The sequence below is a fragment of the Microchirus variegatus genome, assembly GCF_963457635.1.
Source record: "Microchirus variegatus genome assembly, chromosome: 3".
Lineage (NCBI taxonomy): Eukaryota > Metazoa > Chordata > Actinopteri > Pleuronectiformes > Soleidae > Microchirus > Microchirus variegatus.
In genome coordinates, this window is record NC_139804.1 from 29,630,685 (window position 1) to 29,650,562 (window position 19,878).

General features: G+C 42.8%; 1 protein-coding gene across 1 annotated transcript; it reads left to right on the top strand.

The window, feature by feature from the left end:
* Positions 1-468: 468 nt before the first annotated feature.
* Positions 469-19,614, top strand: arhgap35a (Rho GTPase activating protein 35a; the record flags this gene model as incomplete). Its single annotated transcript, XM_083886696.1, has 6 exons — positions 469-4,200; positions 9,034-9,175; positions 14,502-14,579; positions 16,240-16,371; positions 17,884-17,989; positions 19,114-19,614. The coding sequence occupies 6 exons, from the start codon at positions 469-471 to the stop codon at positions 19,604-19,606; spliced, it is 4,683 nt and encodes a 1,560-aa protein (XP_083742822.1). The 3' UTR covers positions 19,607-19,614.
* Positions 19,615-19,878: the final 264 nt, after the last annotated feature.

Sequence of the window (19,878 nt, forward strand, 5' to 3'; positions counted from 1 at the left end):
ATGGAGCAGATAATAAGCTAAAACACATATAGAGCCTCAGCAAACATGGGGGGTATAATGTGGAGGGTAGCCAGTTTAACAGTGCACTTGTGTAATCTAATATGTAAATGCTTTCACTAAGCTACAGCTGTTTTAATTAATGTGCAGCATTCCAGCAGCTTTGCCACTGACCTCAATCTCTTCAGGAAACATTCACTGCAAAACATAGGATCACAGATTAAACATTATTAACAGCACATCGTAGGAACCTCAATGAGAGACACAATAGATTTCTGATGATAAAACCTGTGATTGAAATGGAATGTGTTTTCATTAATCATATCTGCTCTCTCTCTCTTTCTGTCACTATCATACAGGGTCACTCTCCAGCCCAATAAACTCCCCTTGCATGGAAACCCTCCTTCCTCAGCAACCTTCTCCTCTCCCTAGAGCTAGTGGCCAGCATGGCAGGATGAGCCTCTGCCAGCGATGATGATGGCCAAAAAGCAAGATGTGCGGACGCCAACCTACAACCTGGTCGTGGTTGGGCTGTCCGGCACAGAGAAGGAGAAGGGCCAGTGTGGCGTAGGCAAATCCTGCCTGTGTAACCGATTTGTCCGGCCGAGTGCAGATGACTTCTACCTAGACCACACCTCTGTTCTCAGCACAAGTGACTTCGGGGGACGTGTGGTGAACAATGACCACTTCTTGTTCTGGGGAGAGTCTGGTCGGACGATGGAGGAGGGGCCAGAATGCCGTATGAATGTGGTGGAGCAGACAGAGTTCATTGATGATCAAACATTTCAGCCTCACAGAAGCACTGCACTCCAGCCTTACATCAAGAGGGCAGCTTCTACCAAGCTGGCTTCAGCTGAGAAACTGATGTACTTTTGCACAGATCAGCTGGGGCTGGAGCAGGACTTTGAGCAGAAACAGATGCCTGAAGGCAAGCTTATGGTGGACGGCTTCCTTCTCTGTGTTGATGTGAGCAGGGGTATGAACCGTAGCTTTGAGGACCAGATGAAGTTTGTCACCAACCTGTATAACCAGCTTGCCAAAACGAAGAAACCCGTAGTACTGGTTCTGACCAAATGTGATGAAGGAGTTGAGCGATATATTAAAGACTCGCATACCTTTGCCCTTGCCAAGAAAAACCTACAGGTGGTAGAAACATCGGCACGCTCAAATGTCAATGTTGACCTAGCTTTTCTAACACTGATTCAGCTAATAGACAAGGGTAGGGGAAAGCCCAAAATTATCCCTTACTTTGAGGCACTGAAACAGCAGAGTCAACAAATTGCCTCAGCCAAAGACCGCTATGAGTGGCTGGTCAACCGAATTGTGAATAACCACAATGAATCATGGCCCAGCGTTAGTCGTCGCATGCAGTCTGCCCAGGAGTACAAGGACTATGTCTTTCTTGAGGGGACGGCTAAAGCCAAGAAGCTGTTCCAACAGCATGTACATAGACTCAAACAAGACCATATAGAGAAACGTAGGAAGGCCTTTCTAACCACTCTACCACAGGCCCTGTCTGTACTGTTGCCAGAGCTGGATGAGATAGACCATCTAAGTTGGTCTGGAGTTCAGAAAGTCCTTGAGACAAAGAGAGATTTCTCTCAGTGGTTTGTGGTTTTAGATGACACCCCTTGGGAGACCACGCCACACATTGATAACATGGAGGATGATCGAATCCCCCAGGACCTTCTGGAGACTCCTCCAGCTGAAATTATCTATGAGAACCACCTGGAGCAGCTCAGGAATGAGCGTAAACGAGCTGAGATGAGATGGGAGTTCAAGGAGAAACTAAGCGTCTCTCCTTTCATCACACCAGGGAAACCCTGGGAGGAGGCCCGAAGCTTCATAATGAATGAAGAATTTTACCAGTGGCTGGAAGAGGCTGAATATCTGGATATCTACAACAAACACCAGAAGGAAATCATTGACCGAGCAAAAGAGGACTTTCAGGAACTTCTTCTTGAATACTCAGAGCTCTTTTATGAGCTGGAAGTGGATGCAAAGCCAAGTAAAGAGAAAATGGGAGCCATTCAGGAGGTATTGGGTGAGGAGCAAAGGTTTAAAGCCCTGCAAAAGCTGCAGGCAGAAAGGGATGCTCTGGTATTGAAACATATCCACTTTGTTTACCACCCCACTAAGGACACTTGTCCCAACAGCCCCCACTGTGTGGACAGTAAGATAGAACAGATACTAGCCTCCCGATTCCCTACCCGCTATCCATCATCAGACATTTCAAGACTAGAGGGGGGGAGGGCTGAACGGATAAATCTTGTCATCCTAGGTAAAGATGGCCTAGCCAGGGAAATGGCAAATGAGATAAGAGCCCTGTGCACCAGTGATGACCGGTATGTGTTAGATGGCAAGATGTATGAATTAACACTACGTCCTATTGAGGGCAATGTACGTCTACCAGTCAATTCCTTCCATACACCAACCTTCACACCCCATGGTTGCCTGTGTTTGTACAATTCAAAGGAATCCCTCTCTTATGTTGTCGAGAGTCTAGAGAAACTCAGGGAGTCGACTATAAGCAGAAGGGAACGGGAAAATAGCTTAGCCCAACTTCCACTGTCCCTCCTTCTGGTCACCAAGCGGGGGGTCGGGTCCATAGGGGATATTGGGGGAGAGACGGCTCAGACTCTTATTCAACAAGGGCAGCAGATGGCCGGAAAGCTGCAGTGTACATACTTAGACCCTGCCTCCCCAGGTATGGGGTATGCACGTAATGTCGGCGAAAAGCAGCTCAACCAGATACTGAAGGGCCTCTTAGAAACGAGGAGAAGCATAGGGAGCAGCTCTCCCCCCTTGCCTCCATCATCTGCCTTCAGAGATTCTCAGTCCCAGCCAGTCCTAGAGGCAGACCTGAAGATAGTCATGTGTATGATGTGTGGAGATACGTACGACCTAGACCAGCTCCTTGCTCCCTTCCTGTTGCCCCAGCATTGTCGCCCTGCCTCTACTCTTAGCAGTGGCACCTCCATTCTGCTGGATCTCAGTATAGGAGGTCAGAGGCAGAGTATTGAGCTGTCACTGCTCTCTTTCCATTCCACGTTCTCCCTCCGCAAAACCAGACTAGTCCATGGATACATTGCAGTTTACTCTGCTCGGCGCAAGGCCTCTATGGAGACATTATGTGCTTTCCTGTGTGAGGTTCAAGACATCATCCCAGTCCAGTTGTTAGCTGTAGGGGAGAGTCAGATGGAGCTGTCAGACTCCGAGTCAGCTAAGGAGCAAGTGAGTCAGGGAGATGAACTGGCACATGAAATAGAGGCTAGGTTTAACACAGTTATCTGTGGACATGGTGGGGTAGTTGGGGGGCTTCATAAGATAGACCTTTTTCAGCCCTTCCTCAAAGATGTTGTAGAGAAGCGCACTATTGTTGAGGCAACACACATGTATGATCATGTGGCTGAGGCATGTACGAATGAGAGCATCAGCCCTCGCTGTGGCTCTCCCAGTCCAGTTAACATTCTTATGGACTCGGAGGAAGATATCGACCCATCACCACCTTACCCCAACCTGAGGGATGATGGTAGTCTGTGTTCTCACTTAGGAAGCTTCAAGCTGCCAGATTTGGATTCAAGTGATACCTTTTCTGTCATTTCTGAGCTTAGCACCTTTGAGAGCAAGCTTAACAACAAGATTCCTCCTCAAGTGAAGCCCAAGCCTGTGCGCAAGGTTAACCTCAGCCCATACATGGACCATCAAGGTGGCACCAACCGCCGTTCCTTGGCCCAAGCTGTTACCTGGGCACCAGGAAGCGATGGTGGCTACGACCCCTCAGACTACTCGGAGCCCATGGATGCTGTGAGCAAACCTCGACTCACAGAGGAGGAGACCATTTACTCTGTCCCTCATGACAGCACACAAGGCAAAATCATCACCATCCGCAATGCCAACAAGGGTCATGCCAATGGGAGTGCTGGTGGGAATGGTTCAGACAGTGAAGCCGATAGCAGCTCACTGGAGCGGAGGAGAAAATTGTCTGCCATTGGAATAAAGCCAAAACTTTACAGAGACAGATCTAAACGACTTGGCAAGTTCAGCAGTTTCAGAACGAGCTTCTCAATAGGCAGTGATGATGAGATGGGGGGTCCTCCCAAGGCTAGCCAGGATGATGGAGCCCAGAAGGACAACTCCATCGAGGAGAACGAAGACCCCAAAAGGAGAAATATCCTGAAAAGCCTGAGGAGAAATACAAAGGTTAGTGTTAGTGTGTACATATGTTTAAATATGCAAATATTTTTATGTATGTAAACCTCTTAAGTGAATAGTACAATGTCCTGATGTGAAGTGTTTTCATAGTACAAATTTGAAGAAGAGTGGATAAAATGTATCTAAATGTATCTAAACATACCAGTATTGGTCTCTCTCAGATTCAACCCCTATTTGCTATGGTGGTATAACTACATTTATCACCATATTTGACAAATAGCTTATCAACATACTGTAAGAGTTCCTCTTTTAGCTTATCTGCCATATTTCTGACAGCTCTGTGGGAGCTCTGTTAACTAGCCAGATCATCAGAGGAAAAGAGACAGACTTTAACCACTAAACTTCTAAACCAGAAGGCAGAAACTGTAAATGAATAGGAGCAAAGGCACAATATTATACACACCATTACATCTGCTTGTGCACTTGTATATGTATAGTTGCTTCATATATCCCAGTTTATTAAAGCTGCTGAAATAATTATATTTCACATTCTCCACGATTTTTCTTATTGTTATTATTATTATTATAGTGGTGCATAATGAGTGATGGACCCTAATGTTACGTCTCCGCACAGTAGCTCTAAACATCCTTGCTGTTCCAGGAACTGTAGTAGTAATGAGCAAACGAGAGAATCACAGCACAGGAGTCATGTACTTGAATAAAAGTGTCACTCCTTAATTGTAATCTACAGAACACAAAGGTGGAATCACATTAGCTCCAGCATCACTTCTTTAATGGCTTCTTGTCTCAATGGCACATTCACTGTGCCCTTTGACAACATAAATGCCAAAGGATTCAGTTGCATCACTGATCCAGTGATCAACAGCAGTGTCATTTAGTTAATTAAGCTGATGTTGTTTACTGTCATCTGTTATGGTACTGCAGTAAAGTAGCTGTTCTTCATTTTCCCCCCTCCTTCCAATTCTCTTTTATTTACAGTGTGTCTTCCTTTCTCACTGATTCATACTCTCTGCTTCTCATATTAATTTCACACTTGATTTTTCTCTCGCTCTCATTCTCTCCATTGCTTTCCTTTTCTTCTTTTTATTGGACACGCCAGTAGCTCTACCTTCACTCATTTCCCAGCCTGTTTCTGTGCTTGTCCCTAAGATGTGTTGTGGTGATACTTTTGACCGTACACCATTAGGCTTATCAGCCTGGCATGCTGTTCATTTACACGGCGACAGGCACAGAATTGCCTGCTGAATAGGAGTTATAGCTGCGTATGTTGCGCACGTGTGTCTGGGATAATTACCGTTGCTGTCAGTTGGGTGGAACAAGAGTGGAGTGCTTATTGTTTTCACACGCTCAGCTGTGATGTACCTGTGTAAAGGCTATCATATCACACTAACTGCTTATACTTCAGACTACCAACAGAAGTGAACAGCTCCGTCTCTATAGTTTGGAAGTGTAGCTTCAGTAGCACTCACTTTACCCAACGCTGCCCTGCCCTGACCTTGTACTCCGAGGGGAGCAAGTCGAATGAGGGATCAATAAAGGATCACATAACACATTTTAAGCCATGTTTTAGAACAAATCCCCCAAGAAAATGAAAGCCAGCTGAATTCCTCGGTGTCCTCATCATTACTCTAATTAGTACCACTGATTTGTGTCCTACAGCAGGTTCTGGGATCTAGATGTCCACGTTCAACAGGACATTATGGCTGGCTTGTGTTTGTAACAAAGTGACCAAGTTCCATCACCTGTTTTCTAAGCAGTTGTCTCGACGATAAAAGCCAATTGTCAGTCTCCTGCAGCCTGAAATAACCCCCCCAGGATGACATGTTATCGAGTTATGCGATCACTAGAGAAAGTGTAGCAGTGAGTGACTATGGGGTTGGTATACAACCAAGCCATTACCGTTTGTGTGAACTTTGGTCAATAACGAGCCACAAGTCAGATTTCCTGTTAGCTCTGGAGTGAAGGCTTGGATTTATGCACTGTAAACACCATCCTTGTTCAGTACTGTCAACCAGTCAGCATCACTGAAATTAGACTGGACTGAAATCTTATTGATTATGGCCACAGTTGTTTTCATGATTAAAATGATCCTTATTAGTAAATCTATTGTAATCTATTTCACTGTGAAATAGTCACAGTTTCACATTAGATGAAGTTTGAAGAAACCAGACGGTAAATGGTTTTAAACTCTTCTTTATGATGACGAAATGACCAAATTCATATGTCAGACAGAATATAAATTGTAGAATTATCATCTTATCTGCCAGTTCTTACTGAAACCATTTTAAAACTATTAGCCATTGACCAACTGTGTTTCTGTACCACTGTCCCCAGCGAAAGGCCAGAAATGTCCCCTCTCCCTTTCTATTTCTCTTTCCTCCCCAGCAGTTTTCAAACCTCCTCAGCCAGTAAGAGGAATGCCTCAAATTTTTCATTCACCTAGTTCCAGACCAGTGTTTTTATGCAAGAAATAAGCGTTGTGTTAGAAAGGATTGACCGTGATAGAGGGAATTGTGGTTTTGTTTTTCAGCATTCTACAGCATAAAGTGTATGTAAATGCACACCATGTTGTCCCTATGTTATTATTAAGGAACTGTTTTGTTTGTCTTTTGTGGTAGAGGTCTGTTTTGTCTTCGTAGTGCTGGCAACGTGTCCTGTCTCAGTCAGCAACTCCGTGGAGTGGCCAGAAGGCAAAACTGCAGGGGTAGAGGAAAGTAAGAGAGGAAAAAATGCTCGACAGAGAGAGAAGGGGGGAGAGACAGCGAGTGCTGAACAGAGATACACAACACAGCCAGTGTGATAAGACATAAATAGACCATGAGATGCCATTTGGACTTAAAAATAAACAAGCTGGCAGCAAGTCTGGTAAAATTGTGTCTATTATTACTAGCCACTCAGTTCACTTAAATATGCGTGGGGAACACGTGATCAAACCTCACTTGTACAATTCATGCTTCGATCCTCAGCTAAACCCTACGTCGTGTGTTGGTGTCGGAGTGTCGAGAGTTTATGGGAAGTGTTACAGAAGGATTGGGCACGACAGCGGGGGGAGGTAGCTCAGAGTGATTTGTGAAGGAGATACTGTTAGGAATTCACTCATGTGGGGTCGTAAGGGAAAGATAAACGGGAAACGCTGAATGTCTCGCTGGGAAATTGCAATTCTTTCACCTACATATTTCCTCAGTGGATGTTTTTGTTGAATGGAGTGTGGACTCTTCCAGTAAAGCCAGTCAGTGTTGCTGAGTCACCTCATAGAAGTAGTAGTGACGGTGCTCTTTTTCCCAGAGCTTATTACAGATAAACACCTTAGCCTTAGTCATACAGGGTTTTTATGGGACAAAAACAAATATTGTCTCTTTGAAACAATAACCGTTCCAATGACATCATAGATAGATACTCTACTACTAGCTTTTTAGCGGAATAAAAGAGAACCATAATTTGGCTTTCAGTAACTGTAAATATAGTAGTGAACTGTGATGGAATTTGCTCACTTTGTTTTGAGCAGTAAGCATTAAAATACAAATACATTTTGAATCATCAATAATAACTTCAAAATTGACTAAAATTGAGAACATTACAGTGTATATTGTAATGCGACTAGAGCCAAGAAGACTGCTGCTACAACATTTATCACAGCAGTCTTCATCACCGAGCCTCGTATGCAAAGATAATTATGTATTTTTAACATCTACATATTCTCCCGTACTATGGGCGCTGCATAAGTTTTCGCTCATGCTGTGTTTGGTAGAAAACCTCATAAAAAATGATAGCATGGTGATATTGAGCCTGCGGTAAAATACGACGGATAACAGAATTATTTCTCTAAATATTCAGAAGTGCAGAAAAAAGCTTGGGCGAGCACCCCGGTCTTAATTAGCATTTCCATGCTTGTTTCCTTGAATACGGCAGTGTCGTGAGTGAGTGTGTGTATTTGTGGTATGGAAAATGTTTGGTGCAGCAAGGCCAGTATCCGGAGCAGAGGGCTTGCTGAGCTCCCTCTATCTAATGAGCACTCCTTGCTCCTTTCCTTGTGTCTGTGTCTCAGGCCTGCACCCACAGTCTGTGTCCACTCAAGCATGCAGCCTTGCCTCACTACCTTCCGGCCTGGACAGAGCCTCGGGAGGCTTACAAACCTACTAGAGGTCCAGGCCTTAGGGGGCCTTCAAAACTTTCCCACTGAAGACCATTAAAAGACTGTACAATTACTGCTGATGCCTTGGCCATAAGGAGGCCGGGCAGAGAATGTTTCACGAGTGTATTAGAGGTCTCTTAACAGGAGAATAACAAGGGTTAAAAGTAATTAAACAAGAACTTAAGGTGTTTGATTATCTGAGAACTGCAGTGCAGAGAGAGAGAGAGAGAGAGAGAAAAACGCAGGAGGGTGCCAAAGAAAGAAGGGCAAAGATGAAGAGGCGGAGGCTGATATATATCTCTCAAACGCACAAAACAGGGTTTAAGACTGGAATGTGTGATTACTTATCAGTGTAAGGTTTGGAGGAATGTGCTCGATGGGTGTGTTGGTACAAACGTTAAACAGTCTTTCCCATTTAAATCGAGTCGTTTCAGTTACATTCCCTGTCAGCAGTTTCAAAAATATGAAAAGGTACTGTTTATCTCAATGTTTTTTTTTTGTTATGTGCTGGGGGAGTGTACCAAGAAGGGGAGGGTGGGATGAGATTATTTTGTCCTCATTTTAGCAGATTCTATCCAATTGTTGTATGGTAATATTGTTCTGTACTCTGCATTTGAGATTGTTCTCTGCAAAATAATAAAAAGAAGTTTAAAAAATAAGAAAATGTGGCTTTCTGAATCCTCCAATCAATCCGGTGTTTCATTCTTTCTTTAAATGTTTTTCCTCAGAAACCACGATCCAAGCCCAGGCACTCCATCTCAAAACCCATCGAGAGCAACTACTTTGGCGTGCCATTGTCCACCGTAGTCTCCCTGGAAAGACCGATCCCCGTCTTCATTGAGAAGTGCATCCGCTTTATTGAAATGACAGGTAAGAGTCTCAAGTTAAGGAGTACAGATCCTCATATTGTATCTTTGGTACCTGCTTCACATTTCATCTTTTTCCATCTTTAACATGCATCTGCTCTTTATTTTCTCCCTACCTTGCTCTTTTAGTGAGGTTTGAGAAATTGTGGAGTTTTTAAAACCTAAGGTTAAAAGAACTGTGAAAATGCTCTTTACGTGAAGATCATTATCAAGTGTTTTTAAAGTGGCAACTCCCAAATATGTTCCAAGAAATGGCATCAAGCAGATTATGGCAGCTTACGTTGCCTGTGGTTACAGTCACAGTTATTTGTGCTTTAGAATGAGTCATCTGTGCCACATTCAAAAGCCAAAAGGGGGGATTTTAAGCAACAGACAGGTTTGTCATGGTGTTTCATGTTGGAGTGGTTATGTGACTTGAAGCAGAAACACTACAGATAAACCTTCACTATGGTAAGTGTAAGCTAATGGTGTGGTGAAAACAGGTTTTCAGGCTGTTACCTCAAACATTGAGAACCTGCTCTCTCCTCTCCTCTTCGTGAGTACTGGGAGCACAGATGTTTGTTATGTAGCTTTTTCAAACCATGGTGGTACCCTGTTGCCCAGATGTTACCCTCCTGCCAGGCTGTGTTCACATGCCCACCTCAGATACCAGCTTTGCCTTCTCACGCTGCCACTAGCGATTATGCTAAACCCAACGTGACTTAGCGTGGGGTTAATGCGTGTGTGTGTGTATAGATATAAAAACACATATGCTTATTCTTGCTTGGGCTGAAACCAGGATTGTAGAGTTGGTGTCCTCATTGACACATTAAAAGCACGTTCTGGCTGATTTGTCTTGTTGGGCTGCAGTAGAAACATGGCAGGGTTAAGATGGCAGCCTCAATAAAACAATCCCCTTGCTTAAAGCTAGTGCTGCAACTAGCGTTTGTTTTCGTAATCAATTAATCTGTCGATTATTTTCTCGATTAATCGTTTGGTCCATAAAATGTTAAAAAACATTGATCAGTGTTTGTCAAACCTGGAAATGAAGATGTTCTTGAATATCTTGTTTTGTCCACAAACCAATCATGTTTCAGCTCTACTTAAAGCACACTCATACAAACATACTGAGGGATAGTATATTCAGTTTCTTCCATATCCTTCCTACGTGTTACACAAATGAACCCGTAATTTCCTCTGGAAATCAACTGCAAATTAAGCTCTCAAATAATCCAACCAACCCCTGTTTGAAAGACCTGAAGTTTGCCAAGTACCACCTTGACTTTTCACAGCACTGTTGCAAAAAAAAAGAGAAAATAATTGTGATATGAACTGGTAAATCTTTTTGTTGGATTGTTTGTTCAGAACAACAAACAAGAAAAGTACTTCTACTAGTTAAAAAGTAGTTTTTTGGAGCATTTTACACCAAACATCCAAAAGAGTAAAACCAAGAGTATACCACGTCTGTCACCATTTCCAGGAAAACTACAGAGAACTTGATGTTGGTTGTTGTATTATCATATATATCTTATTTATTAGTATCCAGGATGTGCATTGCATTGAATCAATATATCAAAAATATTCCCGTTGCTCACTGACATGCCAGTGCATTCCACTGTAATCTGTGTCCTGATTCTGGACTCTGTGTGTTTTTGGATTAGTGCATGCTCAGTGTGGGAGTGTAGGGCCAAAGCTCTAGATAACGAGACATCACGTCAGATTTCACCTTAGCTGTTCACATGTTAACTGAAGCAGTCACAGCAGTTACTTCTGGATGAAGGAGAAACACTAGTTCGAATAGGTTGTACAAAGTGTGTGTGTGTGTGTGTGTGTGTGTGTAACCCGGTGTTTTCCACTTTTTACCCCTTCAGAATTTCTCCTAATCCTCCCGTTTCCTCCACCGTCTCTTTCTTTGTGTGTCTATGTTTCTCCTGTTGTGCTCATCCCTCTCTCTCTCTGTCTCTCAGAGTACCTTCACTTGTCAGATTTGATTTCTTTTCATCGACTACCTAACCCATATTTTTGCTCTTTCCTGTCCAAATGTGACCTCTCTCAATTCTCCCAACCACAATTGTTTTTCCTCCGTTTATATCATCCACCTCCTTCCCCCACGGTCTTTGCTCTCGCCCCTTCCTGTTGTCAGCATGCGGTGAGTGTATGTGTGTTTGTGTGCGTTTTGTTTTTAGTAAGTTGGTAACATTTAGGCTCATCTTTTTTTAATGCGACTTGTGTTGTTGCTTGAAAAATTATTTATTTTGATAACTCATACATTTATAGGGGTGACTATTTCATAAAATAGAAACACATTTGTAAATGTCAATATAAAACGGAATATATTTGTTTTATGGCCACAAAATATCAACATATATTCAACACTTTTCGATTTAACTTAAACTGTAACCTTATGGAAATAATTATGTGCAGTCCTAGTGTGCAGAACTATATTATTTACAAACCAACTCATGTTGTAGGGAACGGCACACACACACAAACAAGAGGTAGTATGAAGTTGCTGCAAGTCGGACTTCACTCATCCCGTATCTATGTGTAGTGTGTGTATGTAATGACACTCACAGGAAATTGCCATGCAGCGCTGACACTGTAGTGTGTGATTATGAGTGACGTCGTGTGGCTGATCCTGGACCTGCAGCTTTGACCTACATCCTTCCCTTTTCCCCTCTAGCTTGAACAAAAATACTCTTGAGTTAACTTGAGTCTGTATTCTTACAAAATGTCATTGAGAAACCTGCACACAAAGTGCTATATATATATATATATATATATATTTGTGTGTGTATATATGTATGTCTGTATATGAAAATATATATATATATATTAATATGTATGTGTATATGTATATATATATATGTGTGTGTGTATATATATATGTATATACATATAGTAGTCAACCTATATATATACTTACACAGTATATACTTAATTGCTTTTGTGTAAGTAAAATACACTTCTGTCTAGCTGCATATATTTTTTTCTTTCCCAAGTAGTTGCTTTCATTCATGCTTCATAACTCTGCCTTTTGTCCTGAAGAATAATAGGAATGTATTTTATGTTGTTAATGTTGCTTTCTGAGTTTCTTAAAAAAAAGAAAAAAAAAAAGCAACTGCCTAAGATCGATCCACAGTAGACTGCTGCTATCTCTCCTCAGCTCTGGCTTTGTCCCAGGAGTGGTTGCCTCGGTGTGCTTTGCTCTTAGGTGCCGAACGTGATGAATGTGCTTCAGCGTGTGCAGGCATTGCTGCTGGCCGTTGGAGCCGCCATAGCAACGTAAAGGGCAGCACCGGCGACTGCCTGTCTCCATGGTGAACTATGAAGTCAGCCTCTTGGCTGCTGAACCCAGAGAAATGTTGGGGTCTCTCAGCTGATGCTCGATCAGCTGGGATGTTGTTAAAAAAAAAAAGGAGCAGCTGTGAAGTGCAGTAGCATTAATTGCATTCCCAGATGCCGTTGGAAGCTGTGAAGTCAACACGTGGGAGTCGCAAAAGTCTGATCAGTGACATATACAGAAATATTGATTGATAATAGTGCCTACAGCACTTAATATCAAATTGAGTTATTTCTGTCTGGTTTTTGCATCATAAATCTATTTATATTGTGAATTATCATTCCGTATCAAAACAGAACACTTTTATTTTGAAATGATGTGAACTATCATCATTAAGATTATTATTTCAATGTCTTTTTCTCAAAAAAGTTGGACCTTTTTCCCTTACTGACTGAAAAGACACTTGGTGGCCCCTAGGTGATATGAATTTGAAACCCTTGACCCACAGGTATATAAAGTTATCTGTAAATATTCACACTTTCCTTCTCTTCTGACTTCTCATCTCTTCTGTGCTGTTTCAAGCATATTTCATACCCTTGTGTGTATCCCTCCTTATCGTAATCCTTTTATTCTCCCCCCCGACTCTCACTTTTATCACTCTGACCCCAACTCCGATGTGTCTTCGCACTCACCCTCCTATCTTTTTCCATCCATGGGCGCTTGTCTTATTTTCCCCATCGCTCTCTCTCTCCCCCACCACTGCTACACTACTCCCCTCTCCCTATCTATCCCATCCCTGTTTTTCTAGTGTCTGGCTCGAAAAGCTTTTGTGGATAATTGATTGGTAGAAGAAGGAGGGATCGATGCCGTGTGCTTTGACTGAGAGCTCTCTCATTTCCTCCCTGCCTCTCTCTATCTCTCCCTCTTTTTCTGCCACTCCCTATCTCCCCCCTCAGTCTCTCCGGATTGCTCTTTGTCTCCCTTGATTGCCACCAGTGTGAGCAAAGAGGGAGGCGAGGGTGAGGGGGGGGGGGGTGAAATCTTATCTTTTTGTATACTGGGAAAAAGTATTAATGGACGAAAATGAATTGGAGCATTCACTCACACCAGCCTATCTATGTGTGGATGTTTTCCTTCGTTAGGAGAATGTCACGAGGGAAGAAAGACGATGCATCACCACAATTCACTTAAGTCAGTTTGATGTGTGTTTACGAACCACAGAAAGGTCCGCAAAGGAAAATATACAGACAAAGATGAAATATTTGGGCAGTTATTTGTCACAACAATTTCAGAGAAATGTAAAGGGGATCTAGTTAATTGTTTAAAAGTGTTGAAGTAATGTCACTTCACATTGTATGGTGAGCTTGGAGAATACAGCAGTTTGTTGGTAGAAATGTAACTAAATCAAAACAAAAACCTCCTCAATATTTAACTCCATGCACATGTTTAAAATCCATGCACATGTCATGTCTTTGAATTTGTTACTACTGTTACTCTTGTACTGTGATCTGTGTGGGTTCAGTAGAACACAACGAGAGATTGTACACCTGGTTTTGCCTCTGCTGCTATCAGTGGGACTATTCTGCAACTCTAAATGGGAACACATTCATTACATAGGTCAATTCGTGGATTTTCTCCCAATTTCCTGTTACAAAGTGCTACAGAAAATATGGACACACACAGCTGTAAATAGTGTGTCTGAATTCAATTTTAGGAGAAAAACACATTCTCCTTTTTAAAATGGCAGAAATTAAAGTAGCCCATGTTTGTTAAAGTGCACCAGTGGACTCTTAGCAGACCTGCAGGAGTGCTTTACAGCTTTAATAAATGTGTTAATACTGTTTAGCTGAAAGAGGATATACGGTGTTGGAAGAAAATGTTTAAAGCAGCCTGCAAGTAGCCCTGCTGCATCAGCTCTTTCTATGCACCTCATAGTATGTCAAATGTGATGGTTATTAAGTAGCTACTATAAATAATTAGATATTTGTGGCAAATGAAATGCATGAAAAGGACACTGAGCTAATAACATTTTCCTCCTTCACTCACTCTCTCTCTCTCTCTTCCCCAGGTCTGAGCACAGAGGGCATCTACAGGGTCAGCGGGAACAAGGCGGAGATGGAGAGCATGCAGCGACAGTTTGACCAAGGTACGTCCTCCTTCGTACTCTACGTCACGCCTTGACCGGACCATATGTTTCCAAAAAAATGAATTACTATAAAATGAGTCCATGAGTATGTGTACTACTGTATGTGTGCTTCTATCTATAAACCTGGACCTTCTTAATTAACCAGAGAATGTTAATTCTACCGAGGGAATTGGCCTTTGCTTCCTTGAAGACTGTAGATCAGCCTCCTCAGTCATGTACCTGCCCCTCTGTGTGTGTGTGTATGTGTGTGTGTGAGCGCCTGGTGTGGGCAGTTAATTACCTCCAGATTGGTTTGCTTAATGAAGCATGCCGCCGCCGAGATAGATAGCAGAGCAAGATGGGCCCGTGAGTGTGTGCACGTATGTGTACTGCGTGCACACGCCTGGCTGAGGTTTAATCCCGGCTCAGGTAATCAGAATTGAAGCCCTGCTTTGAAATATTCTGAGCCTCGGGGCCAATGTGACAAGACAATTACAGGTGAAAACTGCAGCGCAGGTGTCTCGTAGCCTTACTGAGGATGGCACTTGATCACTGTGCTGAAGATTAAGATGAGTTATTGCAGCAGAAAGTGCCACACTTTGGAATCTCCCAAAGTGGTAGACCCTCTCATACTGCTCAAGAGCTCTCTAACCTTATCTATGTTTGCTTATTCTGTCTGCACATACTGACGTTGTGAAGTAAATGTTATCAGGAAATGACTTTTTAATTAAGTCACTTACACACACACACCCCCCCCACACACACACACAAGGTGGCACAAGTAGTTTTGCGGTCTTTAGGCTGTCTCTCTCGCTCTTAATGATTAGTTTTACTTTTATTTTTCTGAAACTGACAAATAAATAAACCCATCAACAATCCTTTTCCACTGATATGCAGCATTGTCTATAATGGACTTTTCAAACCAGTATTATAAAAGCAGTGTCAAACATTTAAGTAATCTTTAAAGTTTTTAAAGCCTGTCGAATTGCTGAATGTTTGGTTTGTTTTTTTTCTCAGCGGCAGGATTCATTTCTGAGTCTTTTCCTGGACACTTTGTACTACAACCTGTTTGCTGCCGCCTAGCTTTACTAGCACAATGTTGCTGTTGCCTCTGTCTGTCTTCATATAAAACACATTGAGCGGTTGGTTTGAATGTAACAGACTTTTGTTATTATTTAAAAGTTCCGCACTACACTTTTTGAACGTAAACTTCACAATTGTAGGGTTGGTGACTGAGTATTATATTATGTTATTATACCTTATAATAATAATAATCTTATATGCTTTAGTGCATTCGCGTGTGTAATCTTTTTCAAATATGCAAAATCAAATGTGGTACACCAGGAAATTCCAGACAGAATATGCAAACAAAATGTACAGAACACATAAATAAAGTTGCATACTTGAAACGGAGTGAAAAGAAGTTTAACTTATTAGCCCCACCCATTCTTCCCCTTCCATAAATGATTACGTAACAGAAATAGCCTGCTTCCTCTCAATTACTCTGTATTTGGTACATGTGTAACATATTATATACATGTGTTTTTTCTTCAAAAGTGCCTTCATCGACTTTGTGACATAATTTCTATATTTCCTAAGAAATAAATGTTTTTATTTCCTTTTAAACAGTTTCAAGTGTGTGAAATTATTATGTCTCACATGCCCATTTGTTGTTGTTTAGACCATAACCTGGACCTGGTGGAGAAGGACTTCACCATGAACACCGTAGCAGGAGCCATGAAGGCCTTCTTCTCCGAGCTGCCTGAGCCTCTGGTGCCCTACAACATGCAGGGAGAGCTGGTGGAGGCCTTCAGTAAGTCCTGGGCTGCTGCACCTCAAAGGGGAGGGGAGGGGAGGCATGTGGACAGAGCTGTTCACTAAAACCCGAGTTGTATTGGATTTTGCTTGAAATCCTCTTCCCTTTATCTGAACTTTTCTTCAACCTAACAAGCAAAAACTCTAACAATCCAAATCCATCCATGGGGAGAATTGGATTTGCCACTTGCTGAGGAGGTGGCATAGGCAGGAGGGAAGGGTGGAAAGAGGGGAGAATATAAGGGAGATTTAAGCCGGAGGACGCAGGGATGGAGGGACACTGGAGCCCTGTGGATAATGGTTGTCTAATGAAGTCATCAGAAGAGTCATATTTTAGATAAACCAGGGCACGCCCACGCTCTTCAACACCTCTTGTTTTTGTGTCATGTAATCTGTCAGAATGGAGATTTAAGGCACAGCTTAGTCGCCAGAGAGATTTATCCCCCCCCCCCCCCCGGGACTGCAAGGTTTCTTTGCTCTCCAAACTCTGCACATGCACGTGAATGTGTTCATGTGTATTTTTAATGGCCGCAGCGAGAGCCTTCAGCTGTGACCGAGACACGACAAAGCTCCTGTGGTCTGTGTTGCAACAGATGAAGAGAGGAGAGAGTGAAAGAAGAAAGGGAGGTGGAGGTAAAGACAAATTCAAGAAAGCTTTAATTCACAAGCAATAATAAAAAAATAAAAAAAAGAAATGCCAAGTTTGGCTCAGCATTTAATTTGTTACCAGAATGAGAGGTGGAGGAAAAGGGAATGTTCAGAAAATAATCTTGGGCGGATTGGATTTTGTTGGATGTTGTCATGGCAGCATTACTTTTAATTGAGCCGCAGGAAGTTAGTTTTGTTATGATTACTGATGATGGATGTACAGCGAGAGGAAGCGGGGCTGTGTGAAGTCATTCTCCTCAAATCTGTTTTTGATCCACGCTGACCTCATTGAGGGAATACACACTCCAATTCCCTGATTGTAAATCGTGTTTGTGATGTGGAGGAGAACATCTGCTGTTCTCACTGCTGCTCGCAGTCACACACACACACACACACACACAGGATGGACTGTGTTAGCTGGTGACGTCAGCTCTTCTGACTCACTCTGTGCTGCCATGAGGCTTAACACACCCAATACTGTGTGTGTTTTTCGTGTGCGTGTTGCTGTATTTTGTAGGACACTGTGCAGGGTGGATGTGAGGTATGTTTCTCTGGAATGTGCGAAGTCTTTTTTTGTCTTCTGTGTACTGCAGTATGGAGTCCTTTTTTTAAATCACATGTATGTGTGAAGTATGTACCTTTTTGTAGGATGAAATCACTGTGTCCTGAGTGTCAAGTCCAGGTGCTTACACTGTGCCCTTCTCCTCTCCACTGCCCTCCTCTGAGCCCCCTCGTCGTTCTTTACTCTCCATTCTCACTCCCTTAAAATCTTTTCCCTGTGATTCCCCCTAATCTTCCCTTTCAGCCACTTTCTTCCCTCCTCTAACCTATCATCTCTCTCCTCTCCTCTGCCACCATCCAGAGATCAACGATAGGGAGCAGCGCTTCCAGACGATGAAGGACATCCTGCGCCGCTTCCCCAAGGAGAATTACGAGGTCTTCAAATATGTCACCAGCCACTTAAACAAGTGAGTGAGCGATCGGGTCAGAGGCGGCTTTTGACAGCCGTGCTGACTACCCCGCTGCTCGGTGACAATCTGACAGAGTAGATGTTGAGTCATGATTTGTAGTTTTCACTTCTGTTTGTATATGTTATCTTAATGTCTTATAAAAACGCAGTTTTACCTCTCTTCTCAGCCATCACAGTCTGAGAAGGGGAACACATTATTTAACTCGGCGGCTCGCGATTTATGTCCAAAATAGAGCCATAAGTTTTACTGCTTCATCTTCAGCTGTCCCAAGCCAAAAGTAGTACATGGACTTGTAAAATAGACAGGACGTCTATGTTTAGACTCAAGGGTAAATTAAATGAACACTTTGCAGTAGCAATTTTAATTATGTTAGCATAGTAGCATAGCGTGTAGCAACATTGGTTTGCAGGTTCATAACTTTGGTCTTTGTTGCTATACTAGAAACATTTCCCTTATATTCAGCTTTTGCTTTGTGCTAATGAGTAAAGCTGGTCTGCCAACCAGCTAAACTACAATATTTGCTAAACATCAGCATATTCACGTTAGCATGTAGCTCACAGCAACTCTATTGTTTCTTGCTAATGCGTAAATGGTAGTCTGCCAACCAGCTAAACTACAATATTTGCTAAACATCAGCATATTCACGTTAGCATGTAGCTCACAGCAACTCTATTGTTTCTTGCTAATGCGTAAAAATGCTATTCTGCCAACCAGCTAAACTACAATACCTGCTAAACATCAGCATGTTCACATGTTAGCATGTAGCTCACAGCAATTCTATAGGTAGATCACGCAATTGTTTAAAATTGAATATTTCAAAGCTACACTCACAAGTATCTACAAAATAATCCTTGCGTCATTGTTAATTTCTAGGTTAGGACTCACATATTGATTGTGGGAGATTCATTTTGGGTTGCCAGATATATTTTCAGAACTTTAAACAAACCTTTTACATTGGATTAATTTAATTAAGAAACGCAACATTACATTTTGGCCATAAAAACATAATATATTACACAAATTGGCTCATTGTGACTTATTTTGTGAATCTGGCAGCAATAGATCAATCACATTTTGAATTGTGGCCAACGGTTTTCCCCTTTTTGGTTTGTTTTTGCCAGGGTGAGTCAGAACAACAAGTTCAACCTGATGACCAGTGAGAACCTGTCCATCTGTTTCTGGCCCACACTGATGAGACCAGACTTCACCACCATGGACGCCCTGACTGCCACTCGCACCTACCAGACAATCATTGAGAGTTTCATCCACCAGTGTGCGTACTTCTTCTACAATCAACCGCTGGCAGACGGCCTCCCAGGCTCGCCCACCTCTATGCTCTCCTCCTACGGAGGAACCTCGGCCTACTCCTGCATGGCTGGAGGCTACTCATCCTCTCCGGCTCCATCCCCGACTCCTTATGTCCTCCCTGCGACCCCACCTGTCATTCCACACTATGGCCCCCCCATCCACCACCACCACCTTCACCACCACCACCATCATCAGCATCAGTCCCCGCCCCGCTCCCCACCTCATACTCCACAGTCCCCGTTGCCAGCGCTGCTGCCGCCCTCCCTGCATCCTCATCACCCGCCCACAGAACAGCACACGCTGTGAACCAGGGATCAAGGCGAAGAGAAGAAAACAACACAAAACAAATAAGATGACGAAGAAGATTCACAGAGGTTTAATGATTCAAAGAAAAGAGAGATTTTATAGTTTGGGGAAGGAAGTCAAGAAAAAGGAAGAAGTTGGGAGAGATTGAGTGAGATGCAGTATGTACAGGGAGAAACCTACATGTTTGGGAGAATAAAGGGGGGACTTTGAAGTCTCACACAGTGGACACACAAGGCAGAAAAGGAGAAACCTGAAGAGCCTCTGAACTTGGC